The sequence below is a fragment of the Crotalus tigris genome, unplaced genomic scaffold, assembly GCF_016545835.1.
Source record: "Crotalus tigris isolate CLP2741 ecotype Arizona unplaced genomic scaffold, ASM1654583v1 scf7180000018172.2679963, whole genome shotgun sequence".
NCBI classification, from domain to species: Eukaryota; Metazoa; Chordata; class Lepidosauria; order Squamata; family Viperidae; genus Crotalus; species Crotalus tigris.
The window spans coordinates 2,532,554-2,558,128 of NW_024096864.1; the positions used below are offsets into that span (position 1 = coordinate 2,532,554).

General features: G+C 40.8%; 2 protein-coding genes across 2 annotated transcripts; both read left to right on the forward strand.

The window, feature by feature from the left end:
- The first annotated feature begins 4,383 nt into the window (after positions 1-4,383).
- LOC120310395 (putative P2Y purinoceptor 10) lies at positions 4,384-12,553 on the forward strand. The gene is made up of 2 exons (XM_039348764.1): positions 4,384-4,938; positions 10,329-12,553. Exons 1-2 carry the CDS (start codon positions 4,925-4,927, stop codon positions 11,338-11,340), a joined length of 1,026 nt encoding a protein of 341 aa, XP_039204698.1. The 5' UTR covers positions 4,384-4,924; the 3' UTR covers positions 11,341-12,553.
- A 2,444-nt stretch (positions 12,554-14,997) lies between these two features.
- Positions 14,998-25,575, forward strand: LOC120310394 (putative P2Y purinoceptor 10). The gene is made up of 2 exons (XM_039348763.1): positions 14,998-15,257; positions 21,248-25,575. The coding sequence occupies exon 2, from the start codon at positions 21,298-21,300 to the stop codon at positions 22,390-22,392; it is 1,095 nt and encodes a 364-aa protein (XP_039204697.1). The 5' UTR covers positions 14,998-15,257; positions 21,248-21,297; the 3' UTR covers positions 22,393-25,575.

A 25,575-nucleotide genomic window follows, 5' to 3' on the forward strand; every position in this document is an offset into this window, starting at 1 on the left:
ATGCTCTTCCTAGATAGTCCTTATTGCCCTAAAGGATATTATATCTCTGTCTATTTTTGGAAGACCTCATTAAATGAATACTGTTTTGTAAGTCTATCATTCTGTATTCCGTCAATCAACAGGAGTGCTGATTTACCACCTGCCTGTCAGGTATTTGGCAAAAGGAAACAATAATTAACGACTGAATAGCCAACAATCAATGGCCTAATTAACAACTAAAAGATGCACACAACCAGGAAGCATATAAATATAACAGCATTGAACAGACCAATGCACCTGGAGAAAGAGTGCAGAGAAGAGCAACAAAGATGATCAGGGGACTGGAGGCTAAAACATAAGGAATGGTTGCTGGCATTGGGTATGTTTAGTTTAATTAAGAGATGACATGATAGCAGTCTTCTAGTATCTCAGAGGTTGCCACAAAGAAAAGGGAGTCAAGCTATTCTCCAAAGCATCTGAAGGTAGGACAAGAAGCAATGGATGGAAACTAACTAAAGAGAGAAGCAACCTAGAACTAAGGAGAAATTTCCTGACAGAACAATTAACCAGTGGAACAACCTGCCTCCAGAAGCTGTGAATGCTCCAACACTGGAAGGTTTTAAGAAGAGACTGGACAGCCATTTGTCCGAAATGGTATAGGGCTTCCTGCCTGAGCAGGGGGTTGGACTAGATGACCTCCAAGGTCCTTCCAACTTTATTATTATTATAAAGAAGTTCTCTGTGGAATGGGCTCCAGCACATGCCCAGAAGCTTGGGAGAACAAACCTTTGGTGTCAGTGACTGACTCAGATCCTACACTATTTTGTAACCTCGTGGAAAACATTTGCAATTTTTGACTGGACATACACAATTGTAATCCTAACGATCTGTGTTTTTCTAATTTGTCTTGATTTGGGGCTGGATGTAAAAATCTTTGTAGCTAAGGAAGCCAGAAAATCCTGTTTGGGGAAGAAACATATCTCAAACAAAATAGGTGAACGGGGGACAAGAGACAGACTTTTCCTGCCCTGGTGGAGTCACTTCAGGGTAGACGTGTCTTAATTGCCATTTCCTTCCTTCCTTTGCTTTCCTTCTGTTTGTTTTTCAGTCTGCTGGAAATTGCAAAGATTAGTCAAGCGAAGGGAAATACAAGCTTCCACAATCCGATTGAAATGTATTTGGATAGAGAAACCAATGTAGGAATCCTGGATTAAGTTCAACATCGGGTCATCTTATTTGTAGACTCTGTGGTCCAGAAAAAGATAACTTTTGGTCTTTTGGAATTTTGTTTGAAGATGGGCTTTATTTCCTGTGATTTTTTTTTCCTGTTGGAGAGAGAGGGTGGAGAAATTGATCTGACCCTCATTAAAAACAAACAGATGGCCATATTTCTGCCCTTCCATCACCTTCTACCTCATCCATAGTTTTAAAAATCTATGAACTCTTTCTCGCCTGAGCAGCATTTAAAGAAAATTCTCCTTTTCCTCTATCTAAACTTCAATAGATAACAGTTGGTAGAAATTAAAGGTTTGAGATCAAGATGGTCTGTTCCCTTCCATGGAATTCTTAGCCACTCGAGACACATTTAAATTGAAGTGTGCATTCCAAGCCACAAAGGGGAGATGGATTTTTCCCAGCTTGTGCCTGTTTTATTTAGCTGATTGACTAATTGATTCTCATCCTTCCTACCTTGACTAAAGAAAAGACTTTGTCTCAGTTTGTTTCGATATGAACACTACTTTTGGACTTTTTGCCAAAAGCTGGCAGAAAGACTACACTAATTTTGGAATGTGACAATTAAGAAATGCTTATGCGTTTAGAAATATTGGGTATTGAATTTCAGATCAAAAAGTTAATGTATTTTGTTTCTGGGAATTATTTCTTCTTTTTTTCTTTTGCACTTCCCCTTTCCCCTATTTCTTCTATTTTAATAATTGCTTATTTACTGTAGAGTAAAGAAATGGTAGAGACAATACAGAAGGAAGGAAGAAAAGAAAGAAAGAGAAAGAGAAAGGAAGAAAGGAAAGGAAAAAAGAAAGAAAAAGAAAGAAAGAAAGAAAGAAAGAAAGAAAGAAAGAAAGAAGAAAAGAAAGAAAGAGAAAGGAAAGGAAGGAAGGAAGGAAAGAAAGAAAGAAAGAAAGAAAGAAAGAAAGAAAGAAAGAAAGAAAGAAAGAAAGAAAGCAAGAAAGAAAGAAAGAAAGGGATTATTAGCTTGCAAATTTCAAGGGCTTTCTTATTTTTATTACTCTGGAATCAAGGGTGGAAACTTTCCAGGGTGGAGTAGAGAATATAAATGTTTTAAATATATCACAGTACTGTAAATGATTGCTTCCCTCTGAAAATTTTTTCCAAAGATAATAGAGTAAAGCAAGAACAATTTTCTGAAGCTGAAAGTTCCACCAGGGATTGTACTGTTCTTTCCCCTTGATTGACATCTGGTTTTGTCTTTTGATGGGAGCAAAAGGACGATTGTTAAAGGTATAGGTCACCCTCTCGTGGCCAAAAATAGGAAGTGCAAAGAGAAAAAACGAAGAAAGTCCAGTTTGCCCTTTGAAAAAGCAGCTTTGGGACAACCCTGATTTGGATGGCGGAGAATCTCCAGACAATGGGATTCTTGGTGCTCTCTGAGCTTGATGGTTTTCTTGCAGACGTTTCATTACCAAACTGGGTAACGTCATCAAAGGAGGACACCAAGAATTTAGGTGAGTTTGGTAAAGTAATTTCCTGCCAAGTTTCACATCTAGGGTTAAGCAACTACCCATGTGTTATGAAGAGTTTACTCACAAAATAATAGGGGGTGTGTGTGTATGTGTGATTGGTTGGTTGGAAATGGGCTGATGGGAGAGTCTGTGGTGTGTGTGTGTGTGTGTGTGTGTGTGTGTATGAGAGAGAGAGTGTGAGAGAGTGAGGGAGGGAGAGAGAGAGGGAGAGAGAGTAAGGGAGAGAGAGAGTGAGGGAGAGAGAGAGAGGGAGGGAGAGAGAAAGAGAGGGAGAGAGGGAGAGAAGACCCAGTTTTAAAAAGGGAAAGTGATGTACCAAACATTTGGCAATTTCTGCATTTAATCTACCGAAATTACTTTTTCACACAAGGGGCTTACACAATTTTCACTTTCAAAAAGGACCCCTCCAGCACACATCACTGGGCATCTCCATGTAACAGACTGGCTAACAATGTGAAAGTGGGTAATTATTATTATTAATAAGAATAAAATGAAGAGTTAATTGTTTCCTTCTGCAATATCTCATCTACCAGCCTCGGCCACAGCAAGAATCCTACACTTACCTTGCTAACCTAAATTTCCGGGTCAAAAATGGAATTGAATTTGGGATTTATTCATATTGGATTCACGTCAGAAACTTCAAATAAAAACACCATACTGTAGCCTGGCTTAATGTGCTGTTTTGAATTAATGAAGAGACAACCACACATGCATTGTGTAACTCTTGGTCAAAACTTCCTGTTTATTGCAGACGTCTTACCAGAAATATTCACAAGCTTATATTCTCAGGTTTACCTGCAGAGGGTCATGAACTGAGGAGAAATATACAGAAGCCATTACTCCTCTGCTTCCCCCCAAAAAAGGGGGGGGGCGGAGGCATTACTTGAGTCTTGGAAAAAGAGATAGTATTAGGAACTCAACCTGACTCAATGAGGTCTATGTGGGAAGGAGCAACAGAACAATCAAGACTTCTAGGAACCTGTTAATACAACAGATCTTAAGCTTTGGTCTAGTCCGGAGGCTAAAACATATGAAGAACGATTACAGGAAAGGGGTATTCTAGGTTAAAGAAGGACTAGGGGTGACTTGCTAGTAATGTTCCGATATCTTAGGGGCTGCCACAAAGAAAAAGGGGTCAATCTTTTCTCCAAAGCCCCTGAAGGCAGAACTAGAAGCAAGGGATGGAAACTCATCAAGGAGAGAAGTAACCTAGAACTGAGGAGAAATCTCCTGATACTCAAAACAATTAAATCAATGGAACAGCTTGCCTTCAGAAGTTATGGGTGCTCCATCAATGGGAGTTTTAAGAAGAGATTGGACAACTGTTTGTCTAAAATGGTATCGGGTTTGAACAGGGGCTTGGACTAGAAGACCTCCAAAGTCCCTTCCAACCCTGTTATGCTGTTAGTTTTCTTGTGGAGTCAGTTTCCTGGTCTGGTCAACCTCAAAGGGTTAATATGACTGGATGGAAATTTCTAGATAGTCTTAAACAAAAGTTTGTGAGACTCTCTAGATGTTGATCTGAAGAAATCTGAACCAAGTAAGATTCTGAACAAAATCTGTTGAGACTCCTTAGATTTAGGCGGAGCCATCCTTCTTATTTTCTGATAATATTTTCTGAATAACAGTCCTGTGGAAGTATCACATTGAACCGAACGTGCTCAAATTTATCCAGATGCCTTCGTATCTTCAATCTGCCTGAACTGAAGGAGTTTGAAACATCAATTCAAATCGATTTAGACATCCAAATCCAGTTTTCCAAAACAGTTCTGAAGTTCAGAGAGGACTTGATTCATTTGCCCCGAACCCTTCAACGTCTTTTCTTCCTGAAGCTTATTTGAAAATAAAAAGAGTTCTATCTCCATGTTACTATTACATTGTAATAGTACGCCATTGTTTGGATAACCCTTCCCAACTCAGATTGCTGTGTCTTGCAGTTGCAAAAATGACTACAACCAGGTGTCCAATCGAGTGTTCTATCTTCTTAAGCACCACAACACTGTTGGATGGAATTCTTGCCTATAAGCCTTATTTTTGTGGTTAGCAAAATGCAAAGTTTTCTTGTTTCTAACTTCCTGCGGAGAGAACTCATTCACACCGTTGCAATAACAAGAGCCAATCAACAGACTGGACTTTCTTTTCCTCTCTGAGTTACTCTCCAAAAGAGAACCAGGCAAGAGTTTGCTATCCAAAGGTTGCCTCTTCTGTACACCTCGCTTTTGCTGATGCTCCAAATGAGGTAAGACGTTCAGAATTTGAAGTGTGGGATACCAGATGAGGTAGATTTTATCCCCCCCCCTCTGCAGTTGTGGAAGAATGTTCCTCTTTAGTTAGCAAATATATATATATATATATATTAGTAAAGATCTTGTTTTCATACGATCAACTTGGTCTGTACCAGATGACTGCACTTGTGAAAGCTGGAATGAGCAAATATACCAATTTATTCCTCTCTTGAACATTTGGGGAGACTGTTGCCAGATAAACACAATGAGTGAAACTGCTGTTTGACTGAGGCACAAAAGAATAAAAATATGGAAGAGAGAATCTAGTTTCTGGGGTCTGGTGGAACGGGAGGGGTTTTTGTGGAAAAGGCCTGCTTCTGAAGTCCCACTACATGACAACATTTAAGGAAAAAGACTGGAGATGCCCAACCTAGCCAGGAAAGATAGTCCTGCAAATAACCTGGTCCTGAACTATGTGGGACAATGTTTCTCAACCTTAACAGTTTGAAGATATGTGGACTTCAATTCCCAGAACAGCTAGCTGAGGAATTCTGGGAGTTGAAGTCCACACAACTTCAAACTGCCAAAGTTGAAAAAACTGCTGTAGGGCTTTAAAGGTGATAATAGGCACCTTGAATTGCACCCAGAAATAAATTAGGAGCCAATGCAGCTCATGCAGCAACGGTGTAATATGGACAAACCATGAGTGATTGCATTCTGAACCAGTTGTAACTTCTAGCCCCACATGGTGTACATTGCAATAATCCTACTAGGAAATGAGCAAGGATTGACTGTGAGCAGGGCCTGGCAGTCCAGGAATGGGGGCCATTGGCACACAAGACACACCTGGGCAAAGATACGACCATCACCCATAGCTGTCCCAGCTAATTGAGCAGAACCAGTAAATCTAGAAGTCCAGGGTTTGTTTGTTTTTTTTTTTTTTTTGGCATAGCTGTTCACCAGGATTGTGCTTTGCATTTCAATTGCATAAATTAGGAAAAGTTATTTATCAGACCAATGAAGGAAGGCATATAATACAGTATGTGGTACAAAATTGGTTTTGTCCAAAAGCTACAGGGAGACCTTGCTGAATTCCAATTCAGATATCTGCAAAGATTACATGCACCTTTGGCTAAATTGAATTCTTCGAAAACATATGAATTTTATAGATTTAAAGATTGTTATAGCCATGGTGAGCTTCTCAATAAAGATCAGATACAGCAACAAATTGGTTGTACATCACCGTCACCTTTTCAATGTCAACTCAAATCTCCTCTGGGATAGATAGTTTAACTGAATAGTGTTATGATTGTATCAAAAATATAAAACAAAACACAAGATCTAATTCCAAAGTAAAATAGATAAAATAATTCTGGGCACTAGAAATATTAGAACTTCAGCAATACAGCCTTATACAAATTTTACAAATTGTATATAAATAACTTTGTTATTCAGAACAACCAAAATGAATTTCAAAAGTGTATAGGTTATTACTGTAATTTAAAATAAAAGAGCCATTTGGAGCTTGGGATATTGATTTTGGTAATCTCATATAGGAGACAAATTGTCAACACTTAATGAAAACCAGCTTCACTTCACTTTCAATACAAGAAGTGCAGTGGAAAATTAAACATTGTTGGTATTTCATCCCTGTTAAGCTGGCTCACATATATTAAAATTATTCTTCCAAATGCTATGGAGGTTGTCCCCCCCCCCCAAAAAAAAACTAAATAAAGGTTTGTTTTGGGGATTTATTTTTCTTCATTTGTGGTGGTCATCTTATAAAATTATACCCTTTTGGTGAAAATGTTTTGAAGAGTTAAGTAACATCACAAAACAAAAAAAACTAAATACTTTCCAGAGTTAAGCTTATTACACTTATTCTTATTCACTGGACAAAAACCATGAAGTTAAAAATAAAGAATTGATTTATCTATTTAATTTTAGCAACTCAAACGATGATTGTGCAACACTGAGAACTCTAGGTAATACAACAATTGAGTTGTGATGAGCCACAACTTTTCGATTGCCACATTAGAAAAAAACATCACAGACTGAGTTAAGGAAATAAAATGTCAGAAACAGTAACCACAATTTTATTAAACTTGGTTGGATTTTAAGGTTTACCTTAAATTTTTGTTCAGTTGTGTCTGATTTTCAGAAACTGCTTGGGAAACTCCCTGAAGTTTTCTTAATAAGGTTTTTCAGAAGTTGTTGACCATTACATCCTTCTTGCGGGTCAGAGAAAGTGACTGGCTTTGGGCCTAAGACGAGACAAAAATTCACCTTTTCCCAGTTTCTAGACAGATGTCTTAACCACTACACCAAACTGAGTTTTTAACTTAATAGCAATAGATTATACTTTGGTACACTTTTTAAATATTATAAATTTTGAAATGGAGTACCCCTCTCTTTATTCAGGTTGTAGTAGACCTTTTTTATATTTCTATTTTTTTTAGATGTATCTTGGATTTGTGTTAATGTAGTTACCTGATATTGTTTGAAATAAAAGCAAAAAAAAAAAAAAAAAGTTACATGCACCCATCGTTTCATTGCTCTGCTGCCCCTCCCTTTAAGGCATGAACTGGTCTAAAGAAACTTTTTGAAATCAAGTTTGCAACTTCAGTTTCTTGTCTGTTCCTGTTCTGGAAGCCAAGCATCCCTTGGGTGCATGTCCTGCCTGTTAAGTTACATCTTATGAAAAATCTCTGTGGGTTGATTTGTGAGGGAAGGTCATCTCTGTCTGCATGCTGTTCAAGGAGGCATAGCCACAGATTAACCAACATCCAGGCAGCAAATAATACCCCAAACAAGGAACTGCCAACTCAGACAAATAAGCTAACAGTAAATAATAGCCTAATCAAGGAACCACGAGTAACACTTCCACCAACACTGGCAGAGCAAGGCACTTACATGTAAACAGAAAGCAAACCCCACTCCCTTCTAGCACTGATGATGTTACCTAATTGGGTAATGAAACGTCTGCAAGAAAGTGATCAAGGTCAGAGAGCACCAAGGACCCCACAATCCTCCTCCTCTTCAAACCATACATCCTTCCACATTGATGCTGTTACCTAGTTGGGTAATGTAATGTGTGCAAGAAAATAGCCAAGCTCTGAGAGCACCCAGGGCCCCAGAATTCAATTCTGAACTACAAATATTCTTCTATCCCCCATTTCTTACTAATTTACTGCTGACTGGGCCTCTATACAATAGTAACTCATAAGTGCATGATAAAGCTTGCACTTAGCCAGCTACTGGTAAAACCAGCTTAGAAAGAAACTCAGGCAGAATACATTTGTGGCCAATGAGAATCTTGAGTTATATTCATTATAATTTAATCCTCCAGGGATAGAGAAATCACAGAAGCTCTTTGGCCAACATGCAATAAGAACTGTTTTCCCCAGAGGTGTCGTTATGTAAAACAGAAGCTGGAAATTTGATTTTTATTGACTTCCTGCCTGAGTGAGGAGTTGAAGCTGCCGCCTTAATAAAAATTAATGGGCAAAGATGCTAAACAGGAAACTTTTGAACAGTACGCAAGAGCAGTTTAGTAAATAGGAAATGCATGAACAAACAGGTTGGCGGAAGGCAACGTGCAACAATTTACAAGCTGGGCAAAATGACTCCACCGTTCTCAGGCCGCAGAAGGATTTCTTTTTCTTTATTTTTTAAATAAAAGTTATTAAAATCACGTAAGTTTTTCAAGGAAGTTTAGGCTAATATGGTATATGGTCAGTGTGCAAAAATGGAAAGCTTGTAATAAAACTTGCCGCTTACATAGGTCCTTGGCAGATTAAATACCTTCATGAAATTGTCAACGACAACTCCAATATGAAGCTTCTGAATTTAGGGAAGAACCAGAATAAAAACCACACCCTGTAGGAACTCTTGCAAGTAAGTTCTGCAAGAAAACCCTTTTGCTTGCAAACCTCTTCTGGATTTTGTGCTTGAGACAGAAAAGAAATGACCTCTTGATGCTGGGTTTTGCTGATTCATAGAGACCGTTGTTACAGAAATGGCTAGCATTAATTTATTTATTTGATTCAAGTATTTCATTAGTTTATCAAAATATAAAATACAGAAATACCACCCAAAAAAATGAAAATAATGGGAAAATAGGGGAAGGTAGTAATAGTAATAGTAGTAAAGTTGGAAGGGACCTTGGAGGTCATCTAGTCCAACCCCCTGCTCAGGCAGGAAACCCTATACCATTTCAGACAAATGGCTGTCCAGTCTCTACAGGTAGTCCTCAATTTACGACCACAATTGAGCCCAACGTTTCTGCTGTTAAGTGAGACAATTAAGTGAGTTTTGCCCCATTTGACGAACTTTCGTGCCTCAGTTGTTAAGTGAATCACTGCAGTTGATAAGTTAGTAACCCAGTTGTTAAGTGAATCCAGCTTCCCCACTGACTTTGCTTGTCAGAAGGTCGCAAAAGGGGATCACGTGACCCCCGGGGACACTGCAATGGTCATAAGTATGAACCAGTTGCCAATATCTGAATTTTGATCACGCGATCATGGGGATGGTGCAAAGGTCGTAAGTGTGAAAAATGGACATAAGTCACATTTTTCAGTGTCGTAACTGAACGGTTACTACACAAACTGTTGTAAGTCGAGGCCTATCTACATAAGTTAAAGAAGAGAAGAAAAAGAAAAGCATTAACTTCCAATTCCCTTCAATTCTGACCAGCTCAAGGTTGACTCAGTTTCCTGAAGCAGTATATAACTTTAAGTGCTATTGCTCTATCTATCTATCTATCTATCTATCTATCTATCTATCTATCTATCTATCTATCTATCTATCTATCTATCATCCCATAGATGACTCAGTTTCCCATCCTTCCGAGGTTGGTAAAACGAGAACCCAGATTGTTGGGGGCAAATTGCTGACTCTGTAAACTGCTTAGAGAGGGCTGTAAAGCACTATGAAGCAGTATATAAGTCTAAGTGCTATTCATCTATCTATCTATCTGTCTGTCTATCTATCTATCTATCTATCTATCATCCCATAGATGACTCAGTTTCGCATCCTTTCGAGGTTGGTAAAATGAGGACCCAGATTGTTGGGGGCAAGAGGCTGACCTTGTAATCTGCTTAGAGAGGGCTGTAAAGCACTATGAAGCAGTGTATAAGTCTAAGTGCTATTGCTATTAGGAGACCTGGTGGTGCAGTGTTTAAAGTGCAGTATTGCAGGCAAACTCTGCCCACAGTCTGGAGTTTGATCCATATGGGCTTGAGCTTGACGCAGCCTTCCATCCTTTTGAGGTCAGTAAATGAGGAGCCAGATGGTTGGGGCCAATGTGCTGACATCGTAAACTGCTGTAAAGCACTATGGGACAGCATATAAATCTATGTGCTATTGCTGTAGCTTTATTAATGTGCCATCTTTTTCCTTACAGGGTCCAGAATCCCTTCCATGGTGGGACTTTTCCAAGTCCTCCTACCTTCAACGGAACAGGGATGAATTGCTCTGAACCCGGAATAAATTTCGAACATACATTTTATACTGCCACTTACTCCATCATTTTCATCCCAGGCCTCCTAACCAACAGCATTGCTCTATGGATGCTCTGCCTCTTTATCCGAAAGCAAAACAAAGCCATCATCTTCCTGCTGAATCTGGCCACCGCGGACTTCATTCATGTCCTCTCCTTACCTCTGCGGATTTATTATTACATTAACTACAAGTGGCCCTTTGGACTCTTCCTTTGTCAGCTTTGCTTCTACTTGAAGTACCTGAACATGTACGCCAGCATTTGTTTCCTCACCTGTATCAGCATGCAAAGGTATCTGTTCCTACTCCATCCCTTTAAGGCCAAAAACTGGAAGAAGGGCTACGACGTGGCCATCGCGGCTGCCATCTGGCTGGTGGTTGGCATAGCTTGTCTGACCTTCCCATTGCTGAGAAACACCCAGCGCTCCGAAGCTTGCTTCTCCGATCTCCAGATTGAAAAGTTCCAGAATAAGGCGGCTTTGATCGGGATGCTGATGGTCGCCGAGCTGATTGGGTTCTTGTTCCCTCTTGCAATCATTGTCTATTGCACTTCCAAGATCAGAGCATCCCTTCAGGACAACCAAAGGCCTTTACAAAACGCCGGTGAAAAACGGAAGGCCTTACGGATGGTGTCCATGTGTGCCATTGTGTTTTTTGTGTGCTTCGCCCCTTATCACGTCATGTTTTTCTTCTTCATGTTGGTAAAAGAAGATGTGGTGAGGGGCTGTGCTGTAAAGCAAAGCATCTTGTATTTGCACCCCTTTTTCTTAAGCCTTGCCAGCTTCAACTGCTGCTTGGATCCATTCCTGTATTTTTTTGTGACATCGGAATTCCATGGCCGGATGCCAAGCTACAGGAGCTTGTCCTTCAGAAGTCGTTTGCTAAGCAAGGAAAGTGCTTCTTCTGTGAAGGACTAAATTAGCTGGTCTTCAAGTTGGACAAAGGATTGGAGGATCTACAGGAGTTGATAGTTCAGACTGCCTCTCCTGGTACCCAGTAGCATAAGAGTGGGCTCACATACCATGCTAAAGTTTTGGTTCATTGATTGAGCAATAGTTGGTTGGGTTCATACAACATGATAGATCAGTGGTTCCTAATCTATTTTATGGAAACCATTTTAGGGAAGTTGCATGAGTCAAAGCAGCTGTGTATACGACACATTGCTGGCTCTAAGTTAATGTTGTAGTCTTCAAAAGCTTTCAGGGACAATCTCGAAGTCTGCATGAAGAGAAAATTGGGATCTGCAGCACCGTGCTCTACAGATCACAAAGATGGGATTCACATAGCTAAGCCATCACATGATCTGCTTTAATTTTTTTTCTGCAACCTCAGCCTGACACTCATCATTTCCAGTCAAGAATCTTAAACTGGGTGGGGATGAGCAAATGCTAAGCTCTACAGAGAATTTCTTTCTCCCAGATCTGCCTAAGGAGGGCAATTGCTGAACCTGCTTTATTTTCTTTTGATAGTTTTGGAGGTACTAATGCTTTTTGCTGATCATGGCAACCGAACCGAATTTTGTTAATCTGAGACATTCCACTGCTCATCTAAGCAACTTCATCAGGCGGAGCAAAATTCTTTGCCTAACTAATTTTGCTCTGACTGATGAAGTTGCGTGGATGAACAACAAAATGTCTCAGATTTACAAAGTTTGATCCGTTACCATGATTTCAATCTTTAGACACCCTTGGCCTGGATAATTGATTCTTCACTGACTTATTGACCCCAATAATGTGCAATGGAAAATTGTTTTGGGAATGTAATTCCTGACTGACTTCGAGGTAGAATCAAAGGTATAACTTGCATTAAGCCTTCAGATAGGTTTAGCATACTAAAAATGACTACACACACACACACACACACACACACACACACACACACACACAATTGGAATACATTCAAATAAATCCCACAGATATGAACAGGAGTTCTCCAGGCTTCTCTTGATCTGCAACCTTCAGTTTATGGGTCGTAAGAATTAACAGTATTTTGTTTTAGTCCAATTCAAAAGTCTAACTTCATTAGTGAATTGACTGAACACATCTTTGTAAGTATGTACATACTCTGCAAGTAAACAAAATAATTGCTCTGAATAGTAAAATAAATAAAAGAACTGGTTTGAAAGAGAAAGAAAACAAGGGTACTCTTTGTCCACTGCTTTTCAAGAGCACAGTCCACGCTGCAACAACTCGTCCCCATTTTAGAATAGAATAGAGCTGGAAGGGACCTTGGAGGTCTTCTAGTCCAGCCCCCTGTTCAAGCAGGAGAACCTATACCAGCTCAGACAAGTGACTGTCTAGCCTCTTCTTAAAAATCTCCAGGGATGGAGCGCCCACGATTTTAATCATGTGAGCTGGATAATTATGCAATTTCAAATATATAGCTACCTTCTGGTTTCCATATGTTTATGGGGGTTTTTTGGTTCTTTCTCTTTGCTATTTCTTTTTTCTTTTTCATCCAGGTGCATCCTGTGGGTTATTTTTTAACTTTTACAGACAGCCATTGACAGGAAATACTTGCTGTTGTGCACTTTGTACGCGTGCGAATGAAGACACATGGCGATGTTAAACAAACGTTTTATTCTCGTACTACAACAACCAACCAAAAGCAAAAGGCGCGCAGGCCTTCTTATATGGCCAAAAACTCGGACAATGTCAACCAATAGGAACAGAGCGTTTTCGCACCTTGCGTATGCGCCCAAGGCTGGCGCCACTCTGTCTGATCCTGGGCAGCTTTTGGAATGCCCGGGACCAATGCAAACACAACACTTGCCATTTTACAAAGGAAGAGTCACATTTTATGCTTGCCACTGCCTACCCGAGGCCAAAACTTTGAAAAAAGCAAGCACATCTAACCAGAGACTATGGTTTAATATTATTAATATACATACCAATTGTTGAGAGGAACTGAAAATCCCATTTTAACATTTTTTTTAAAAAAAAACAAATCTGATTGCTTTCTATACAAAAATTAGCAAATCATCAAGAATGTCAGAGCTTACCTCTATAACATAGAAAGAAATCCTAATATTCCTGATTTTCCCTCTCCTCGTCTTCACCAAAATTAAAAGCCCCATCAGGGGAAAATATTGTTTATATACTTCAGTATTTTTCAGGATGGGGATGTGATAAACAAAGAAGTTTGGGAAGGTTTCAAAATATGGGCGATATTCTTCTTATTCTTCTATTCCACAGTTACAAGAAACATATGTTAAACTTATAGATATAAATTAAGCATGGAACAGATTTGTTGTCCTTAGCAAACCTAAGTTTTCTCCAGCCATCAATTAAGCATAATTTGACAATATGAGAAAAAGCAAACATTCAGTAGCATCTCTCTCTGTCTCTCTTTAAATCTAACTACTTACAGCAAGCCCTGGATCAAAACACATCTTACAGGATGTTAAGATTTTTATTGTGACATTCTGGTTAAAATAGCCATTTCAACAGACTGAGAAAGAGTTCAGCTTTCAAAACAATTTCTGATTTTACTTTTCTTTGTCTCAGTTTCTAGAGTCTAACCAGATATGTAATGTTGACTATCTGAAGTATTCCAGAATATGTGTGAGATGCCTTCTGTATTTAGTCCTTTGGCAGGTTACATTACTTTCTGCTACAGTTCCTGCTATTATGCTATATCTAAATATAGCAATATAATTAATATAATTGTTTCAGGGATATTATAGACCCTTATGTTGTCAGAAAGAAGCTGTCTACTTTTTCATTCTTCTATCTTTACCATTTAGCCTGTATTTTTGAGATTACTTACATTAATCGCCAAAGGATTAATTGTAGAGAACAGAATGAGGTATTCTGTAAAGACAATGTATTTACCTGAATGCTGATTCTTTGTACTTAACAATAATGTATTTTTATCTATTTTATCCTGGATTTATATCCTGTATAAGGTGGTCCTCAATTTACAACCGTTCCTTTAGTGAAAAAAAAATGACTTAGGACGATTTGTTTAACTTATGTCCATTGCAGCATCCCCTTGGTCACGTGATCAAAATTTCAGATGCTTGGCAACTGACTCCTATTTATGACCGTTGCCGTGTCCCTGGATCACGGGATCCTCCTTTTGCGACCTTCTCACAAGCAAAACCAATGGGGAAGACAGATTCTCTCAACCCCCGTGTCACTAACTTAATTAACTTAACTGCAGTGATTCACTTAACAACTGTGCCAAGAAAGATCGTAAAACAGGGCAACATTCACTTAATAACTGTCTCAATTAGCCACAGACGTTTTGGGCTCATCTGTGATCATACGTCGAGGACTATTGGTATTTTATTTTTGATACGGTCATAACACTAATCAATCGATAAAATATTTCTTGTTATGTTTTCTTTCTGCACTTCCTACTTTTTTTCTTTCTATTTCTTTGTTCTCTTTAGTCTGCATTAGACTGTGTTCGTTTTTATGGTCTCTTTAACGCTTTTAATAAAATGTATGGCTAAAAAAGCTAAAAGAAATAAAGCAAAAAAAAGGCAGGCACCACAAGAAGAGGGCAGTTTTTCTAGGCTCCGCTATCATTGTGATGTCATCTGTTGTTTTGGCGTCTCTCCAGAAAGCTGTGACTGTATTTTAAGTGGGGCAGAGAAACGAGATCCAGGATTTCCTCTTGTACAATCACAGCTCTGGACCTTCCCTCGTCCTTCTGGAAAAACCTTTTGAGAGCCTGCTCAGCCTTGGAAATTATCACAAAGAGGTTGAAACTGCACGAGAACTCTTGTGACCGAAATGAGCAAAACATCAACGTTCAAAGGAAGCTTCTGTTGCCTTTCTGGCTTTCTGCGGTCATCATCACTTGAAGGAATGCAAACTGCTATGAGGTAAGGCTGTTCTCCTAAAGTTTACAGCAGGTAGAAAGCTGCAAATTGGGGCATCCTTATGTCATTTATTTCAAAGTGAGTTTGCAGGAAAGAATTCAGTTATTGGATACACAGAAGTGGGTTTTGGCGCTTCCGAAGTCTTTGCAAATCAGCAGTAAGTCCCACCCTTAAATAACTGCACCCATAGCATACATTTAAAGTGAAAAACAAGGTTTTCCTAGCAAGGAAATCAACTGAGCAGCGAGGCTTAGATCTTTTCTTCAGAAAGACTGTCTGTTACCAGAAACTGCCACAGTTCACTCTTTAATTTAAAAAAAAAATCTCCTGTTTTATATTACTGTAATCATTAAGATCTTCAGGGTTTTTTATTTCTTTATTTATCTGGTGGAAAAACATCACTTTACCAAATATAACAAAATCGTGACCAACTCTTTAGAAAGATTTCCATCCCACGTTTGTTGGGCTGAATAGCTAACTGTGACTTCTGAGCATGTGTCTCCCTGAGCATCTAAGGCAGTGGTTCTCAACCTTTTTAATGCCACGACCTCCAACTGGTTGTAAGTCGAGGACTACTCAACTGGTCGTAAGTCGAGGACTACTCAACTGGTGCAGCACCGTTTGCAGAATGGGACTTTTGGCGGGCTCAGCAGGGCAGAGACAGCCTGGACAATTCCTATTGGCTTTTGAAAGCCAATAGAATTAGACTCTATTCAAGAGAATCTATTCTATTGGCTTTCAAAAGCCAATTAGAAAAGGGAGTAGCACAGCTAAGGAAAAGGGGGGAAAAAAATGGCAGACTGCATTGTTTGGCAACCCCCGTGAAATGGTCATTCGACCCCAAATGGGGTCCCGACCCACAGGTTGAGAACCACTGATCTAAGGTCTACCAGATTTGGGATGCAAAAATTCAGAAGGAAATATTTAAGACACTTCTAAAAAAGAAACACATAATATGAATTCTCTTCTCCCCTTCTCCTTTAGTGGCTGTCCAAATGTTTGTAGTCCAGATGTGCTATTTCTGCCCTAGGTCTTCTGATTCTTGCAGGATTGACCCTTGGAAGATAACAGCCTTAAGTAAGAGCTACTACAATCCAAATTGCTTTGATCCCCTAAATTCAAATGTTCCAGGAACTACTGTATCATTGGAATATCTCCCACAGCTTGCTTCTTCCTCAAGTGTGCAAAAGGCTCTTATGAATATGCTCATTTTTTTTTTTTGAGTTTCTTTTGCTCTGGGATGGTCAAGGAGTCTGAAAGTATCCAGAGATCCTACAGAATTAGGACTTTTCTCCTGTAAGCCAGCAAAAAAAAAAAAAAAAAATCTGCTGGTGTAATTTGGGGTACCTTCACTGCTGATCCTCGTTTTGCCTCTGTAATGAGTCGTAGAGAGTGTAGAACAGTGTTTCTCAACCTTGACAATTTTAAGATGTGTGGACTTCAATTCCCAGAATTCTGTAGCCAGCAATGCTATAAATGCTGGTTGGAGAATTCTGGGAGTTAAAGTCCACATGTCTTAAAGTTGCCAAGGTTGAGAAACACTGGTGTAGAAGGACAGAGGAACGATCTATTTCCAAGGCAATCATCAGATAAACATAGCTTGGCTCCAGACCAAGAAAGTGGTTTGTGCTTCGGAAAGTACCCCACTCCCCTTAATTCTCATCAAGTTAAAAGAAAGAGGAAGGAAGGCACACACATTCAGACTTACAAGATGTTGGTCTGAAAAGGCAACTGAACTTTCTTGCATTTTTTTCCCTTGAAAACATTTTGCTTCTCATCCATTCTGAACCGAAGAAGTTAACTGGATGAGAAGCGAAACTTTTTCAAGGGAAAAAAACCAAGAAAGTTCAGTTGCCTTTTGGGACCACCATGAACTGGACGATTGAGAATCTCCATAAACATTTGTTCTGATAAATGCAGTTTTAGATTCAAGAATCTTTCCCTGCATGCTTGGTTAGGTTGAAATCGTACTGTTTCATAAAGTTCTGAGTTTAGGTCAAGGTCCACCGAGTTCCCATCGTTTTCCTGAATGGAGAGTCATAACTCTTTTTTTTTTGAAGGAAGGGGCACGGGACTCTTTAATTACACAGTTATGGAAAAGATCATAACCCCACATATTGCAGAAGTGAAGCTCCCTCCCAGAGCAGTGGATGAACAGGCATGTAGGCAAAAGGTCTCTACAAATGGTACAGTGGAAAACATCCCGCTGCTAAAAATATAAACAAATTAAAACCATCCATAGAACCCTCAAAGTTAAAACAGCAGCTTGGAGATAACAGAATGTTGGGCTACCGACCAGGAAAGGGGTGGGGAGACCCTTTGGACTTAAATAATAGTTAAGCCAACACCCAACTGTGGCTACTTTCCTCCTGCGAGAGTTTGGATGAATCCGCAGCAAGAGGAAGAAAAGGAACAGGGTAGAAAGTTTCAACCAATGCTGAACCTTTAGATTCCCACCATACATTCCATTCTTGGAAAAAGATAGGAAGGTATAAAAATAGTCTGTAAACAAACAGACCCAAAATAGAAATGGGAAGACTTAGATGATTCCTGCAAATACTGTAATGAAGAACCTCTGCTTCTAGTCGTGTTTTATTTTATTTATTACATTTATATGGCCACCCATCTCACTTGCCTTGGATTCTGGGCAGCCTTGCATAGTTAAAACACAAATAAAACCCAAGTTTTCTACTATTAAAAAGGTTTTTTTTTAAAAAAAATAAATAATCAAAAGCTGCATTTAAAATCGTAATTGTGAAAAAAAAAACAGAGGAAGATGCACTCTGACTATATATAATACAACCATTTAATAATCTCCATATTTCCTTCATATTCCCAGATCTGATGATACATCCAAGTTTTCAGGGATTTCTGAAAGGCTGGCAGGATTTTTATTTATTTATTTGTTTGGGTCAGAAACATCATTATTATAATTTTATATATAGCTATAAATACAAACAGAGGGGAGCTGGCTCAGCACTTAAAGATGCTCAGTTTGTCAGCTGACAACACAGGTTTGAGACCCGTGTGCTGTGTGATAGGGTGAGCTCCCGTTCCTTGGCCCAGTTCCTGCACACCTACCAGTTTGAAAGCATGCAAATGCTGGTAGATAAATAGGTACCACTTTGGTGGGAAGTTAACAGAGTTCCCTGCACCTCGGCATACAGTCATGCTGGCCACATGACCAGAGAAAAGTGTCTTTGGACAATGCTGGCTGTTCTGTCCCAGCCTACGTGAGTCTTTGTTAGGCTCACAAGGAGAAACCCCTCCTCCAACAAGCAGGCTGGAACCGCAGGAAAAAACCAATCCCATTCTATTATTTACAGACCTGAATCAATATCCAAAGGCAAACAAACACAGTTTACTGAAACTTGATTCCTTAACACAAACGGTTGCCTTCAGCAACCAGCACTTCCCACACCTTCCCTTTTATTATGCAGCCCCAAGGCATGGCTTCTCAATGCCTTCTCCTCCTCCTCCCTTGGAGTCACCCCATTACCTCCCTCTGTCCTGCTCTTGTTGCCTGTCTGCATTTGCGAGCATCTATGATGTCTTCCAGCTGTGAGTCCTCAGAGTCTGACTCAGCTTCCCAGCACAGCCTGAGCACGAGTGGAGGGGGCAAGCTCTTCATCAGATTATAAGTCCTGGAGCTCATCAGGGCCTTCCTCTGACTCTGATGGGTCTCCAGGCCCCTCTTCCTCCTCTGACTCTGATTCCCCAGACTCAGCTGCCGGGTCCACTGGCTAACGAGGACTCACAACACTGGTTCCCTTGGCTAGGAAACGGAGATGAGCGCCCGGCCCTAGAGTTGGACATGACTGGACAGGGAAAACCTTGACCTTTATAAATACAAACATCGGAACATAAAATTTAAATTGTGTAAAAGCCTAATTTAGGTGCGCTTGCCCTGAAGCATGTAACATCGATTGCATTCTGTTGTGCTGTCATGAGGTCTACAAATTTCCATATTCAAGGAAACTCTTGATCTTGCTGTGCCCATGCGCAGTCTGTTTAGCAATTCCCAAACTTCCCAGTTTTTATCACGGCCAGACGCTGGCCATGTGTTGGCAAGGATAGGGACCACTCATACTTTGGGGAAAATAATGTGCCAGAGGCTGGTGGTTGTGGCAGAAAAATTTCTCTTTCTGAATCATGCCAAATGATGAGCAACTCAGCCATCAGCCAGGTCAGATGGGACGGGTAGATGTATTTGGGAAGAGGTAGACTTTCAAATACAAATAGTCCTTGATTTACATCCATTTAGTGACTTGAAGATTACTGATAGCTCCCAGCTGCCAATATTGAGCTACCTGGAGTGAAACAGGTAAGCTAGACATGTTTATAATAGTTTAGATTCTACATTTCATATTTTGTGTTCTTATCTCTTGCGTTTTTCTCAAAATGTGACGTGAGCGTACCACGCAATATATAATAATAATCTCATTTAAGCAAGAAAGCTTGAAGAAATTGTAGATTCTCAGTGGCAAATGAGGGTTTGAGAGGTTTTTGCTGGCTTGTGACTTCTGCTACATTACTCACAGCAGAGTATCCTCAGGAGGAACAATCATTAAGCAGCTTAGAATCAGCAGACAGGAAGGAAAGAGAACTCATTTAAAGCTGGCTCATCTTGAAATGAATGGCCTTGCCTTCCATTCATGTCCATCCACCCCTTGACGTAGAGCAGGATTTTAACTCCCTGGTTAAAAATAATTATAACTTAGGTTCCTTTTCCTACGTTGGTCATTCTTTTCCTTCCTCCGTGTGATTTAATCCATGGAGCTTGCAGAAGCAAAGAAGCCAGAAAACCGTGCCTTCAGAACTAAATTGGGTAAGAATAGCAGCTTTCTCGATTTCCAGATATCTTGGAGTTCAAATTGCAGCATAATGTGGAGTTTCCAGCTAGTTTGGGAAATTGTGGTAAGGTACATCTAGCTGATGGTATAAGGATAATGTCGGCGGCCACCTTAGGCTTCCTTGTGCTTCGCTGCTATGTAGTGACAGACTGCCATGAACAGTGGGGAGGGGGAATGAAGGGGGGAAGGCTTGGGGAAAACAAAAGTAAGTGCTGTATCTCCTTGAGAAGCTACCTCAAGGTCACCTCGTTGGAAGCCCCATACCAAACCACACCTGGACTGACTGGTATGAAAACATCTCGCCTGAACCTGATTGGTTACAATGGGGTGGACAATGAGAGATAGTTAAGGGAGGGAAAAATTGAACATAGGGATTTTGGCGCACGATTCTCAGTTCTGGTTTTGCAACACTGCAATGCACTTGACCTCTAATAAACTATACCAGTGATAGCGAACCTTTTAGAGTGCCCAAAAACTGCCCCTGCCCCACCCCTGCTCCACCCCCTGCCCCACCCTCACTCCACCCCACCCTGCCTGCCTGCAGGGCCACTCACTGCCTCCAGGGCCCACCGCAGATCACCCAGGCAGCCCAGCAGCACCATGGTGGCCACTCCCTCTGCCCACGCCCCGCAGCATCAACTGTGCCCGTTGGGGCGTGAGGGCAGAGTCTTGTCTACGCTAGCTGGCTGCCATGTCCTTGGCTGTACTGCTCCGCATGGGTCACACTCAGGGGCGACTCTCCTCCAGGGAGGCTGCTGGTGAGGAGGGGGTTGCGGGTGGAGGCAAAGCTGGAGCAACAGCACGTGTGCCCACAGAGAGGGCTCCGAATGCCACCTCTGGCACCCGTGCCATAGGTTTGCCACCCCTGAACTATACCTTTCTCAACAAATGGAGCCAAGGATCATTTCTATCTAGAGATTTAAGTTGTGGCAGATCTGATAGATTCTTTGTTTGGCAGAGGTTTTGACTAGAAGACCTTCAAAATCCCTTCCAGCCTAGGATTTTATGGTTCTTCTGAAGTGACCATATGATTTGACCAACGAACGTGGCCTGTGTGTTCCAGGTTGCAGCCTTCCTTTCTCACCTGTCTCTCTGTAGAAGGAAATAAGTGTCTGCTCCTGCTTTTTCTGTCCTTCACAGGGATTTGCTCAGCCACCACTGTGCTCAGGAACTTCACTGACCAGACCGAGATGCCGGCTGACAATTCTTCTGAAAATTGTTCTGATCCTTCCATGGGTTTCCAGGCCTCCTTATATGCAGCGACGTACGTGATTATTTTCATCCCTGGTCTGGTGGGCAACAGCCTTGCTCTGTGGGTTTTGTGTTGCTTCATCAAGAAGGAAAGCAAAGCAGCCATTTTCATGATGAATTTGGCCGCAGCTGATCTGGCTCATGTCCTCTCCTTGCCTTTGAGGATGTACTACTATATCAACCACAGCTGGCCCTTTGGGAGCTTCCTCTGTCAATTCTGCTTCTACCTGAAATACCTCAACATGTACGCCAGCATCTGCTTCCTCACTTGCATCAGCATCCAAAGGTATCTCTTTCTACTTCATCCCTTCCGAACCAAAAGTTGGAATTACAAACATGATGTTGCCGTAAGTGCTATTGTCTGGATCGTGGTGGGGGCTGCTTGCTTGCCCCTCCCAATCCTGAGAAGTCCTAGCTTAACCAACAATGCCAATAGCTGCTTTGCTGATCTTGGAGTCAAACAGTTAACAAGGGGAGCCTCCGTAACACTGATGGTGGTAGCTGAGCTCTCTGGATTTCTGCTCCCTCTTGTAATAATCCTTTACTGCACGTGGAAGATGAGGCAGTCCCTGCAGGATCCTGAAGCTCCATTGCAACAGGCTGATGAGAGGCGGAAAGCTTGGCGTCTGATCTTGGGCTGTGCGGCCGTCTTCTTCATCTGCTTCACCCCCTACCATGTGAACCTCCCGATCTTTATGATGGTCAAACAAGGTGTCTTTGGAAGCTGCTTGGTCCGTCACCAAGTTCTGAATTTCCACTCCATTTCTTTGTGCCTTGCAAGCCTGAATTGCTGCTTGGATCCAATTCTCTACTATTTCATGACATCAGAATTTCAGCAAAGGCTATTCCGACACAGCGGGGCTGCCTTCCTGCACCGGTTCATCCGTTTAGACAACATCAGGACTGCCGTTTCCACTGCCAAAGAGCAGGAGGAGGTTGGGAAGAGAAGCGAAAATGTTTTAATGGCCTATTTCCGATCCTTTCGGCCTCAAAGACTTGAAAATGACTCCTCTATCTTCTTAGCTAATCAATGATACGTAGAGGTCCATATCGGAAGATCTCCCATTGTTTGATTCCTCAAGTCTTGATGATTCTCGGCTGGATTTATGGACTTGGATCTGCTGAAAATGATTGTGTTGGGTTGGTGATGGGTGAGATGTAAGTTCTACTCAGGATGATTCACAACAGATGTTCCATACGGCCACTGCTTGATGGAACAACTAATGAATTAAGTTCTGGAACCAACCTGTTTCTTGAAGTAGGAACCAAACCGTTTATGATGCGTGTCCTACCGCCACAGATAATATGAGACCCCAGAGCTTTTGTTTTGCAACAAATCTTAAAAATGAATCAGGTGAGGGCCAGAGAAGCTATGAGGTCCTCAAGGGGAAAGCCATGAGCACATTGGAGCCACAGACATCTGAAGAGCAATGTTAATTTCTTTGAACCTCAAGAAAACATTATCAGATTAGATATGTGGTTTATTTGTTTTTTTACTGGGCAAAATGCTTTAGGGACGGAAAAGAACATCATCCTATATAACAGACAGAGTTTAAGAAATAGGCTCTGTCAAATTGCTTACATGAATTTAATGGTTTCAGATCTATCAGACAGATAAGAGAGATCAAAGTAGAAAGGAGATTATTTCCATTGCTTTTTGAAATTTGTGGTGCAGTTTGTAACTTGAAAAAAAAAAATAATCTGGGGAAAGGCATACAGATATAAAAGGCATATAGAAAAAAGCTTATGAAGGAGAAAAACATATCACCACCCCCAGAGCCACTATATGCTTTCAGGGAAATAGGCACAGAACGCATAAAACTGGGCAAACATTTTCTGAACATCTGTAAATGGTCACCACGATGAGGAATTTAGGGGAAATGAAATGGGCCATTTCTGGTTTTTTTTTTGTCACCATTGTTAGCAAATAAAAAAAATCTCATTATAATGTCCTGAGGGATCAGTGGTAAGAAATTAATCAGTGGAACAGCCTGCCTCCAGAAGCAGTAAATGCTCCAACACTGGAAGTTTTTAAGAAGAGACTGGACAGCCATTTGTCCGAAATGGTGTAGGGTTTCCTGCCTGAGCAGGGGTTGGACTCGATGACCTCCAAGGTCCCTTCCAACTTTACTACTACTACTACTATTATTATTATTATTAAATACAGAACCCAAACTAAGTATCTGTGGAGATCCTCAGTCATCCAGATCATAGTTGTCTTTTTTTCTTCAAAAGGCAACTGGACTGGTTTTTTTTCCCCTTGAGGAAGAAGAGAAAGTCCACATTTTGGATAGAGAGGATCGTTGGTTTGAAAGAGGGGTAACAGAATCCATCGGTGTTAGAATTGAATGCCACCCATCTCCAGTCTACAATGCAGAACTTACAGTAGTTCCAAGAAGATTTCACAACTAATTTCATCTAGTTCAGGTGACCCTGAGGGCACAGATAAACCCCCCAAGTGTCCTCAAAAGCTCTCAGGGAGAGTATTAACAACCAGATGACTGCGAAGAAATATAATTCTTCCATCCCTCACCATCCTATCAGAACCTATTCTTATATCCCCCCACCATCCAATCTTAACTCTCAGTACCTATCCTTCCACCCTCTCTCTCTCACACACACACACACACACACACACACACACACACACACCTCCATCAGAACTGATGAAGCTTCTTGGATGAGAAGCAAAATATTTTCTCTTCTTCCTCAAGGAAAAAAAAACAATTCAATTGCCTTTTGAAGGAAAAAGCACCTTTGAGACCACCCAAACTAAACCGTTTGTTTCATTCATTAATCAGGAATTCACCATCCCTTTAAAGGGTGATCCTATATGAAACGGGACTATTTTAATACACTGTATTTTGCCCCTTTGCCAGGAGGTTGAAAAGGTTAACGTGTAAAAACTGGAAATGCTGGGTGGAGAGGAAGGTAAATTGTCTTGGGAGAAACAGAACCCTTATCAAAATTCTGCTCTCCTCTTGATTAAGATGTTTTCTTTTCTTTTCGTATGTACAAAGGCAAGTGGAAAGCTATAGTGGGTTTGGATTGCGTTCTTGGAAAAAGAAATCAGAAAATCAGAAAGGAGTTTACAGGCAAACCAGATGCCAGAAAAAGAAGGAGAGACTAAGTCAAACTTGCCAGTGGATAAATTCAGTCATTCCAGTCTGCTACACCACAAATCTATGAGGACAGGGGTCCCTAACCTCTGGGCCCTGGACAGCCCACAATCTGCCAGGAACCCCAGTGTGCAATAAAGTGAACCTCATCCATGCATGTGGAGGATGCAGGCAGCACACAAACACACACACACACACAGTCTGTGGAAAAACCACCCTCCGTGGAACCAGTCCCTGGCACCCAAAAGGTTGAAGACTGCTGTGTTAGGACTACATTTTCTCCCAATTTGGAGAAAGGTGGCCACTAAGTCTGGATTGACATCAAAATAGGTGGTACTGGTGAGATTATTTAACATAACTTATTGTTACAACTGAACGTGAGCCAGTTTGGTGTAATGGTTAAGGCACCAGGCTAGAAAACCAGGAGACCATGAGTTCTAGTCCTGCCTTGGGCACAAAGCCAGCTGGGGTGACTCTGGGCCAGCCACTTTCTTTCAACCCTAGGAAGGAGGCAATGGAAAGCCACTTCTGAAAAACCTTGCTAAGAAAACTGCAGGGACTTGTCCAAATATTTTTAAAGTTGTAAGCCGCCCAGTTACCCTGAAGTAAGATAGGTGACCAATACATTTTACAAACAAACACAAAAATAAATAGTCTCAGAGAATTGGGCGTGGTTGAATGGAAAGGGAAAAAAAAGAGTAGATTCAAGCTTCTCAAAGCAACATAGCCTCCAATGCCCACACACCTCACAATTTGGCAATGCAGTTTATACCTAAACATGTACATTAGGAAAAAGATAAGAGAGATGGTCAAAACATATTTACAGACATGCATGTGTTAAGCAAACTCGCACTCATACAGTTGCAAAAATGTATATGAATGTACAGGGGGTCTTTTAGGGGAAAAAAATTACAGTGGAAACATTTGCCCCGGGAACCTAAATTTAGACGAGTGGTTCTTCTTGAATCATTTCAAAACTGCTTTTATGGTTTACTGCTAAACGGAAGAAGGAGTGAAAAGGGGAATCTGAATTCTTAAAAGACAGGAAATGTATCTTTAATGACCATTTTACAAAACATGTAATAAAACAGAAATTCA